The sequence below is a fragment of the Parasteatoda tepidariorum genome, chromosome 8, assembly GCF_982258835.1.
Source record: "Parasteatoda tepidariorum strain Cologne lab strain chromosome 8, Ptep-v5.0, whole genome shotgun sequence".
In the NCBI taxonomy this organism is placed as follows: domain Eukaryota; kingdom Metazoa; phylum Arthropoda; class Arachnida; order Araneae; family Theridiidae; genus Parasteatoda; species Parasteatoda tepidariorum.
In genome coordinates, this window is record NC_141762.1 from 40,890,610 (window position 1) to 40,902,498 (window position 11,889).

General features: G+C 31.1%; 1 protein-coding gene across 1 annotated transcript; it reads right to left on the reverse strand.

The window, feature by feature from the left end:
• Window positions 1–11,039: 11,039 nt before the first annotated feature.
• LOC147806103 (uncharacterized) lies at window positions 11,040–11,390 on the reverse strand. Its single transcript, XM_087149533.1, has one exon. It carries the CDS (start codon window positions 11,388–11,390, stop codon window positions 11,040–11,042), a length of 351 nt encoding a protein of 116 aa, XP_087005659.1.
• Between the last annotated feature and the right edge of the window lie 499 nt (window positions 11,391–11,889).

Sequence of the window (11,889 nt, forward strand, 5' to 3'; positions counted from 1 at the left end):
CTAACTAGGAGACTTGCTTACTTTCTTGAAAACAATCAACACTTAAGTCCTAATCAATTTGGCTTCCGGACCGGGAGAGGGACTGATGACGCTCTTTTGGAGGTTGTCAAATTTATTGAAGAAGCGCGGCTGGATAATAAACATAGTGTTGGGGTGGCTCTGGACATTGACAATGCATTTAATAACGCTAACTGGGCAACCTTGAAATCTGAAATTAACAGTTTAGGACTTCCAGATAATTTGGTTAAAATTATTTTTGGCTTCCTTAGCCAGAGAGTGGTCACTTTTATTGACGAGGAGGGCAAGTGCATTTTTAGGCAATCCATCTTTATGGGAGTGCCACAGGGCTCATCACTTGGACCGGTGCTGTGGCTGATATACATTAACTCGGTTTTTAGCTATTTTAATTGTATTGATTTTAATGTTTTCCACGATTTTAATCTAAATGATTGCCGCATAATAGCATTCGCGGATGATTTATTGCTTTTACTGAGACACCCAATTTTATATCGCTTCGATCAGGTGGCCACCTACTGCCTTGCTGAACTCTCAGCCTGGGCAGAGAGTAATAATCTTAAATTTAGCGATACCAAAACGAAATGCATAACTTTTCCAAAAAATAGAAAAAGAATTGGCAGACAACCAATTATTAAAATGAGTCCAAATCATAAATATTCAGTTAAAAAAGTACAAGAACTTAAATATCTCGGTGTTGTACTCGACCCAGGTTTGACCTGGATCTCACATCTCAACCAGGTCAAAGAGAGAGTCAGCAACTTTAATAACTTAATTAAAAGGGTGGCCAGGGCAACTTGGGGCCTAAAACCCTCTATCCTTAAGTTGATCTACCTGCGGGCTACGGAGCGAATCATTTTATACGCCGCCAGTGTCTGGTACCACAATACTGTTAAAATCAACGAAAAACTTAAATCCATACAGAGAATCTCACTCATTAACATCACTAAGGCCTATTCTACAACCAGCACGGAGGCCCTCCAGATACTGGCGGGGGTGAAACCTATCCATCTTAAGATTTTGGAGGACACTTGCATTAAAAGACTTAAGTGGAATTGGAGACTTAACGATTTTGACTTAGAGGTGCAGCAGATTCTCCTCACAGCACATATGGATGATCCACCAACTAGGATTCACCCATCAAAACTTATTTCCGTTCCCTACGGTAGATCACTCCCAACAAACAGCGGCCTTGAAATTTTTACTGATGGATCAAGGATGGAGGTTGCCGACTCCGCTACTGATACCACAGAATATAGAACTGGCTACGGCATTGTTACTAAAATGCACGGTACTTTAATCGAGGCAACCTCCACCAGGATCTCAAACAATAGTAGTGTTTACATGGCAGAATTGGTGGCAATTAATAATGCTTTTCTCTGGCTCTCTAAAAAAGAATATCCAAACGCCACTATCTATACTGATTCGCTTTCCTCGTTGCAAGCCTTACAAAACCCAGTATCAAGCTCAAAAATTGTTGAAAACACTAAACAATTATGGCGATCCAATATACTCTGCAATTGGGTTAAAGCTCATATAGGTACTCAAGGCAACGAGGAGGCGGATCGAGCAGCTAAGAAAGCCACCGATCTCTGCCGGGTTGCCCTTGAGGTCCCAAGCTCCATCGCCCAAATTAAAACTCAGGTTAAATTATATAGCATGAAGCGCTGGGGGCTGGAATGGCGTAGTTCCGAGAAAGGGAGACAGACATTCAAATTTTTTAAAGACCCGAAATTAAATAGACTACAAGCAAACTTCTATCTCAATCAATTTTTAACAGGCCACGGAGTGTTTGGAGAACACCAATATAAATTATTCCACAAAACTCCAGAATGCAATTACTGTGGTGAATATCAATCTATTGATCACTTGTTAATAAATTGTTCTCAATTCCAGACAATCCGGGGCAATAACTTTAATAATATTGGCCAACATCAATGCTATGCTAACCTGACTTGTAGAAATATCATAAAAAAGATTATTAAACAAACTTTAGAGGATGTATTGGGGGACGGTGTTTAATGTCTCGGAACTTGTTCCTTCCAGCTTGGATGTCTCTTTTGTTTTACTATGTCTTTTATAAACTATTCTTCTTTTACTTGCTCCAATTTTATTGTTATTTACTTTTGTACCATTTAATTGGTTTTAATAGTAATGCTTTTAATTGTTTTACAATATTGTTCTCTTGTAATTTTTGCACGTTTATCTTTTAAATTGCTCTTTTAAGTTATTCTTTTAATTGACACTTTTAATATATTGCTGTTTTAATGTTTAGCACCTTACATGATTTTAGCTGTTCTACGCCCGCCATGTTCATGGGCTGTTGCCATGTCTGATGTGTATTTTATGTAATTTATGTTTCTACTGTTCTCTGGATATTTTTTTTGATTTTAATAAACATTTACCCGTATGCCCTAAATAAGGGCGGGTCGGGGTAAATTCTTCCATATCAGTGAAATATAGGCGAATATTTAAATATCTATTTTTTCTTTGGAAAAAAAAAATTAAATAGACAATTATATAAGTGACATTATTTCTCTGAGCTATTATATGTAATGAGCGTATATGGTTTATGATATATGCGATCTGGACATATTTATTAATCCAGTAAAATAATTTTTGTTTAATTTCATTTAATAGGTAGTGTTAATTTTTAATATAATTACAAACGAATGAATCAATTTAACTGTAAAAGATCATAACAAAGCGTACTAAAGCCAACGAATAAAAGTAAGGTGATCATCATTGCTCTAATGTAACTCTGGCGTCAAAAAAGAAGGAAAGATCTGGGGTTGAGGGATCCGTGTTAACATACAACTGATGAGGATAATATGACGAAATGACGGAAACATTCCTTAAGAATCCAATATTTTTGTTTGTTTTTGAATTCCTATCCTACATTAATAAAAATGCTACTAATGTTTGTTTTTTAATGTTAATTTTATTTTTTAGTAAATTGATGAACATTTAAAGTTATTGAGCGAACAGATTTTTCCATTATCTACGCGTCTACCTGAAGTATGCTATGCCCAGCTTTTACCTCGTATTCATAGAAAAATATTCTCAAAGATACTTGTTATGCATTGTTTGATATAATTGCATTTTTGACAGCATGAAGGAAGTATGCATCACGGAAGTGGGAGTCAATAGAATAAGCTGTAAATACAATTATTACATTAATGCCGATTAAAAATATGTGATAGTTTGCTTTGGAGTGTTTATGAGTTAAACTCTTTTAGTTAATCTCCTTCCCACTGTGTTAGTTTTTGCTTTTTGTGTGGCATTACTAAGATTTTTTGACACAGGTATCGATACCGGAATTTATCCATTGAATTTTATAGTAAAGGATATTACAGTTTTTTTTAAACATTTTCAAATTAAATACAGTACACTCTCGATTATCCGTGCGCGGATTATCCGTGCTCATTCCGGAGTCACACAAAGAATATAAAGAGAAACATTTTCAAGATTAAAAAAATTTGATTCATGAAGTTATAACACTACCAAATTTTTGGAAGCAATATTCGTTATTGGATTGCAGTCTATGGAATATCAGGTAAAATCGCCTACGTTATCACGATCTTGGAGAAAGATCATACTGCTTGATGAACAATCCTCTTCAGATGTTCAAGAAAAATATGATAACAGTATTCTCGAACAAGCAAAAGAAATCTAAGGTTTCGAAATTCTTGATGAAGAAAATTTAGAAGATTGGTTTCAAAGTGATGCATGTGAGCCTGCCTTCCAGTATTTGACTGATGAAGACATCGTTATGTTGTTAAATCAAATAGTGATGATAGTAACTGATGCAGAAAATGTAGTAAATGAATGAAATATAATTTCTCATTCTGCTGCTCTGTGGAAACTTTATTAGATTATATGGGCGGATTTGATTACGATGACATTACTGCTGTTCGTAAAATATGTGTATCGATATATGGCGAAGACGCATTATACATTTTTTAATAAGGAAAATTCCTAGTTTGATGTTTTGCATGCAAATGTCAGTATTTTTTATACTTTTTGAACTGATATTGAATTTTTCTTTAATTAAAGGAGTTTTCGGATTATCAGTGTTTTTCGATTGTCCGTGCGACCTGTCCCGGTGATTAACCGGATAATCGGGAGTGCACTGTAATTCAAATTTCAAATAAATATTTAATGTTTAATAGTTTTAAATTTGGTTTTTTTTTTCAAGTTAAAATCTAATTTATTTTCCTTTTCAATTTCAGCATAGCTTTTCATCTTCAAGAAAATCTAGTCGGAAGAAACTCGATTGTTTTCGAATGTCTCTTGGAATGAAACTTCTTCTTGGAGCCGATTCAATTTTGCGAAGAACTGTTGGATACTACAAATGGAAATTACACACTCTGACGGAAAGCTGGGAGTTCTTAGTTCGATCCTTACTGCGAATGAGGCAACCAGCGTGGATATTCAGTAAGGACCACTTTAAATCGGCCATGGCGGAAAGTCCTCATGTTGAAGAAAGAGGGAAACCTGAGAGGTTCATCTCTGTTTTATGAGGTATACACATTATTAACTGTTGCTGAATGTTTCATGAAAACATTTAATGACTGCTTTGGAAATATATTTTCAGGGAAAGAAAGAGTTGCAATTATAAGAATAAACTCAAAACTATATCAAGGAGTTCTTAAGTCTTGAAAAAATTATTTTATTTAATAACAATTATGTATTTTTAATTTTTAACTTGTGTTTTACCAAAAGGTTACTGGCGTTAAATTTTAAACAATAAAGGTAATGTATTGCATTTACAATTTGGATGAAATTTATTTTACAGTGTGTTTTGTTTTTAGATAAAATTATTATGCTGTGAAATAGTTATGCTTATTATAGATTTTTTTTTATTTACTGTAGTGTGTAATTTCTTCTACAACTTTGTAATAAATCTTCAACATTTTAAAAAAATTTGATTTAAATCAAACAATTGTTAGGTATAATATTTGCATTGATAAAATTTTAAAAAATATAACGTTAGAAAATCTTTTTACTAGATAGTGCTTATGTGTCATGAAAACAGTGGAATGTATTTAAAATTTAGCTATTTTTAATCTTTCGGTATAGTATCGGTAGCAATTTTCTTTTGATGCTGATTAAAGTATATCTCAAACCCGTTAAGTATTTTTATTATAAACTGTGTTTATTACTTTAATTTTGGAAATTTTAACATTATTATTCATTTCAACTTAGAGACAAGAAGTTTATGCTTTTTTTATTTTTATCATGTTTAAAGTAATATAATCGTAAAATATTTATAATCGTAAAAAGTTCTTTGACTTAAAGCTGAATAACATTTACATCATGATAAAAATTCCTAATCAATTTTCAGAAAAGAATATTGCTTAAACTTTCATCTGAAAGATCTTGTATATTCTTTGTGAAAACATGTGCGATTGCATCCTCTTTTTTTAAAAAAGTCGCTTTTTTTAAAAAAGTCGTTTACCTGTGTCATGTTTGTTTTTACTACGTTCGAAATGCATAATCTCTTATCAGCGAAATACAAACAGATTAATTGATTGATTTTAAACAAAAATTTTGTGATAGTAAGGTTTTTAAAAAGTAACTGATGGTAATCGAATTTGGATCATTAATACAAAAGGCAATTTATAGTAAAAAAACGTTATATTTTTTCGTCTCATTCTTGTATGCAATTAAATGTTTGTGCAAATTTAATTCTGATAAAATATAATATTTACTACTTTTTTTTTGTTTCGAGATTTAAATGTTACCTAAATTTTAAGTAAATAACAGTACATAGTACCTTTAACTAATTATTGAATCGTTAAAAATTTCATTACCAAAATTACATTACAAAAAATTATTGGCAAATTTTTTAATTAAAACTCATAAAGGCTTTTTTTGTTTCCACTCCCTGAAAATATTTCTACAGGTGCCAATTGGTTTTGTTTTAAGTGTTTTGTGAGTAAAATTTCAGATTCTAAAAGAATAAAGTTACTTAAGTATTTTTCCATTTAATTTCAGTGAAAAAAGAAGTGAAAAAATTTATGCAAGTAAGTAATTAGAATATTTTTAAATTTTCTTTATTGCCCCAATTATTACAAAAAATAACAATTTGAAAATTCTAAATATTATTTTATTTTAATATTTTAGGAAATGAATAACTTAGTTATATTTTAAAGGAAAAAAAATAAGGTAAATTTTCAACTCAATTCAAATGTAAATTTAACTTTGCAATTATGTAGTACCGTAAACCGGGGCGAGTCTACCCATCCAGGGGCGAGTCTACCCATTTTAGTTTTATTTAATTTTCACTATTTTAAATTGCAAATAAATTTTTTTTTACCGACGGAGGACTTAGTTCAGACTCTAAGGAAGATGGAGCTGTAGTAGTTTGATCCGTTTTTATTTATTTGTCATCTTTTTAACCGACCTGTTCAAACGTCTTTTGAGAGATTAGTATTGAAAATCAGCAAACTTTTAGTTGGTGTTCCGTAAGTATATTATTATTATTACTATTTTCACTTTGGTTAAGTGATAAACTTATCTAAGACTAAGATTACATTAATTTTATATGAAAAAAAAACAAAAAGAATGTAAGTTTTGCTGTTGTGAACAAAAAGCCAGAATTCGCGGGGCGAGTCTACCCATTCGTATTTAGTTTTAATAAAGCATAATAATATAATTTAGAACTTTGTTTACATTAAAATTAAGTAATTTTAAATGAATTTTATTATATTATTTTAATTCTGCATTGATAAGTTTATCATTAATAAAAAATTTATAGGTTAAATATAAATGTAAATATAAAATATGTTTATTTTACCAATTTTTTCAATTTTTATATTACAAAATTAATTTTTTTTATTTAATATTATATTTCAACGAGAAAACATTGTAAGAAAAATGACACCTCCCAAAAGAAGGGGGAAAGGATTTTTCATGATTCCTAATGTTTGAATTTCGATTTTGTTAATAATCTTTAATTATTATTATTTATTAATTATTTAATTGTAAATTTATATTAATTTTAATTTATTTTTATCAACAATAATCAGAAAAAAATTTTATTTTATAATGTTAATGATTATAAAAACAAAACTGTGATCAAAATGTGATAATCGATCAAATACTCAATTTGTGTTATTTTATGAATAAAAAAATGGAATATATAATAAAGTTATGAATTTTACTTCATACATATCCCATGTGGTAACTAAAATAACAATTTAATAGTAAAATTTGATTATTTACAATGTTAACATTCATTTTAGTAGAATGGGTAGACTCGCCCCATACGAGAGATTTGTCAGCAGTTCTATAAAAATATACAGTAACAGCGTAACTGTTAATATTTTCTAAAATCGATTTCACAGCTTTAAAGAGGGATAAATAGCGATTCCGAAAAACCTATTAAAAGCCTTTTTTCTTTAATATTTACAAAAGTTTGACCACTTGAAAGTTGACAAACTGAAAAAAATGGGTAGACTCGCCCCGGTGTACGGTATGTTTTTTTTTTTTTAATATACAATTTCAAAATGTAAATAATGACTGATAATTGTGAAATTACAAATGGCTTAAGTTACTCATTTTATAAAATATGTTTTACAAATTAACAAATTCAATTGAGAATTTGATAAAATAAGCTCATTTCTAAAAAACAATATGAATATTTTTTGAAATTAAGGACTTAAAAATTATTAATGATATTAAATTTGTCAGAAAACCCATTGTATGAAGAAAGGGAAAAAATATCAATAAAAGTTGTGATGTAGTATAGAGTAATGGGTATAGAGTGATTTGTTTTTAGGTCAAGACTTGTGGTCCCCTCTTGATGCACTATTAGCTTTGATAAGAAAAAGTTTTAAAAACCTAATACACTAGTGTAAAGAGTGTCTTTTTCTTAAGTGGAATAACGGCTTAATCCTGTGAATAATTTTGAGTTGGTTGCAAGTTGAGCGCGAAAAAGAATGATTTAAATTTATCGGAAAAAAACAATGAATCTTAGAAACAATAAATTTCAAGGAAATCCCCAACTAATATAGCGCATTAATTAGGAATTTCTCAAGTTTCAAAGATTAGAAGAAAAAAAATTCTGCATGTGTTTGAAAGGAATACGCACAAGTTATGAAAATTTTTGTAGAAACAAAAAGGGAATATCTAATCTTGATAAATTGAAAAATTAAACCGGTATAAAAAAGTCTTCAGTTATAGAATTTTTCGGAAAGGTTTAAATAATATTTTAGTTCCTACGTGATACTTTTTACTAACATTTATTTATTTTTATGTAACTGCAAATGACATTTTTTTATGATACTAAGGAAGAAAGTTTTAATTATAATTATTTATTGATCATGTAAGTGAGTTTATTTAATCAAACCGCGATACTAAACCATTAAAAAGTAAGATTTCTTGAAAATTCAGAATTTTAGATTGAATATTGCATTCCCCTTTTAATCGAATAGCCCGCTTAATAGCATAGATTTGGCTGGAACCGATGGTATTCCTTTGAGCGGGGTTGACTGTATGTGGTCATTTTTTTAGAACTCTGTGACTCTGTGTGTTAATGTGACACATAGTGACAGCAAACTTTTCCATCAAATTTAAAATCTTTTCAGTTAAACTCAACTATCGTTTGTAATTAATGGAAAATTATAATTAATGTGCAAAGATGTTTCACATAAAGTTAAATCTCTCTGTCATAACTTTAAGTTGTAGTTGTCAGAAATGTTTTAATTCAAACTTTTAAAATAAGTTCAAATATTAACCTAAAAATTTAAGATGACGCAGGTTAGTCAATTTTAGTCTTTCTTTTTAAATTTTTTTTACCAAAAATTTGATTTGGTAGTGTAATTCAAATAAAAAAACTTTTTTTATGAAACAACAGTCATTAATAAGTGTTTCAGAAATTATCAAGTTAATGTTATAAAAATATAAATATTTATATTACATATCAATGCAAAGAATATCTTGAAATACAAAATAATCATTAAGAAATAAATATCTTGAAACAAAAAAGTAATGAAATAATAAAAAATGTAGATAGAAGTCCTTCTTTTTTTTTTCTTCTTTTTTTTTAACAGAACTAAAACTTAAATTAAAAGTTTGCCAATAGAATATAAAATCTGCATATTGTTGAAATAGTATCATGTCATAATATAATACTAGAATGTTTATTATATTGTGTTTTAGTTAAAATTTATGAAGGGAACTTAAATATTAACCCAAAAGCTCAAGATATTGAAAGTCCTGTTGTAATAACACAGGCCAATCAACTGCCTTTGCCATTGGGTCTCATATAAGATCCATTCACGGAAACTAAACTTTTATTTAATATCATCCGTTATTAATCAATGACGTTGATTTGCATGTGTGCTGAAGGGGCCACAGATCTCCATATCACCACTACAATGTTGTGGTTTTCAGAAATGATTTAATATAAAAAAAGAAATGCAAATTTCAACCTACGCTCAAGACATTCAGAGCCTAGTTTTAACAACACAGGTCAATCAACGGCTAGTTTAGTAGGGTTTATACTATTTGAATTTGAAATCCTTTTAATCAAACTCATATTAAATATAACACAATAAAAACTAAAAGTATCATTTGTTTTTAAGCTAGGACAATATTCATCGTTCCAAGCCTGTTATAAAATATAGAAAGGGTACTAGAAAAAATTTATAACACAAAAAGAATGTATTTAACTGTTTAATCTAAACTAATTCTTGTTTTATCTGTATAAATAGGGGTAATGGAATGTTTCCACTTACCTTATATGACCACCTTTTTTGAATATCAATAAAACATTTATTGATTTTAACTACAATGTGACAAAGACGATTATACATTAAAGATGATGAATTTGCATTAAATGGGATGATTCATGAAATAAAAAGGTGATAATGGGATTAAGCAAGATAATAGCGGCAGGCCGCTTCTCTAGTTAAATTACATCTACTTTTAAGTTTTTGAAAACTGAAAGCTAATATTTTCTTCCGCTCTCGCAGCGCCACCTGGTGACAGTTTTTGGGCTTGCCACCAGGGCTTGTGGCGTCCTCCCACCTGGAGTTTTGGGATGTCATGACGAATCTCAATTATTTTGTTACTTCAAGTTTATAAAGTTTTCGATATGGTCGTAGGTGCGAACCATGCCGAGTTTTTACGCGCACCACTATTGTTTTTCCATCTTTTCCGGGGTAAAGAGCCTCTATTTCGTCCAAAAGCAAATTGATTCGTTTATTGTTTTCGTTCCCTATGAGAACGATTTCTCCTTCTTCAACTTGAAAGTCTTCCTTTTTGCGGGCTAAATCCTTAATTTGTCCTAAATATTCAATTCCGAACCGTTTTCATAAGTCCTCTCGAGTTTTTTGACGACAGGCAAATCGGTTTTTCATCCATCAATTAGATCAATATCTGGTTCTCCTGATGTTAATGGTGCCAGGTCTTCTAGATCTTCTGAGATTTACGTAAGTGGTCGTGAATTTATGATGCTTTCAACATCATAAATGACTGTGTGTAGTTCTTTATCAGAGAAGGTTTGCTCTTCCAAAGACTCTTCGTAAAATTAATTTTAGCATTCCAATCATTCTTTCAAAAAATCCACCCCACCAAGGTGCAGAGGGAGGATTGAACTTCCAGTGAATCTTTTTTGAAGTTGCGAAATCTGTTAGTTTTTCGAAGTCTACTGATTTCATATCTGCAGTAGCTCGAGTCAGATTTGTACCGTTGTCTGAGAAAAACCGCTGCTGGTCTTCCTCGTAGTGCTATGAACCTTCTAAATGCCAAGAGAAAGCTGTCCGTGCTGAAAACCGCACGGGTGAATGGCACGATCCAACTCTTGCCTCCATCCTTCAAAAGGAGTGGTCCACACAAATCCACTCCAATGACCTCGAAAATCAATGATTCTCGTACACGATCTTCAGGTAGAAGACTACTTAGGACTTCAGTAGGACGAGTGCTGAATCTTTTGCAAATCACACATTTCTTAATCACTCGTTGAACAGTTTTTCTGCATCTGAGGATCCAATATTGTTCTCTTAGAACTGACATTACAATTTGAGTTCGGCATGATTTAGTTCATTGTGTTTATCAAGTATAAGACAGTGAGTGACATTATGGTCAGATGGTAAAACAATCGGATACTTAAATGTTCTCAAATCCTTTTTCATAGCTATTCTTATCCTGATCCGTACAATGCCTTCATCATCCGTTATAGTTTGTAATGAAATATAGCAAAGCTTGGTTTCTTCTGTTAGGCATCTGGTTTGTGCGTACTTCATAATAACCAATTCAGCGTCTTTCATTTCTTTAATAGTCAGCTGTTTTTCGAAGTTTCTTTCATTCGTAGCACTTTTGATGTTTCTATAAAATCTGTAAATCCAAGCAGTTACTCTTGTCATTTTTCGATGATGTAAAAATATCATACAACGGAATTTGTTCTTTGAATAGATTTGTTGAAGTCACTGCTGTTTTTCTTCTTTCGGCGTTGATAATGTCCACATCTGAATCGATAATATCCTTTGGCCAGAGCTGTGGTGGATCTTTCAACCAAATTGGGCCCTCCCACTATTTAGATTGCTTAATATGCTCTGCAGAGCATCCTCGTGAGGGAATATCAGCTAGAGTAAGAGATCCGGGAGCATAATTCCATTCTTCTAGCAGACTGAGAGATCTGATTTCTTCTACTCTGTTGTAAACAAAAGAGGCTCAATTTTCATTCTTTTTTATCCAAAAAATGGGCATTTACTGAATCTGATCTGAAAAATGTTTTAATATTTTCAAGTCCTAAGTCTGATTTAACTCCATGTGCTAGTCTAGCTCTAATTGTGCAGGATAAAAGTTCAAGTCTGGGTATTGTGACGGGTTTTAAAGGAGCTACTCGTGATCGAGCTTAAATGA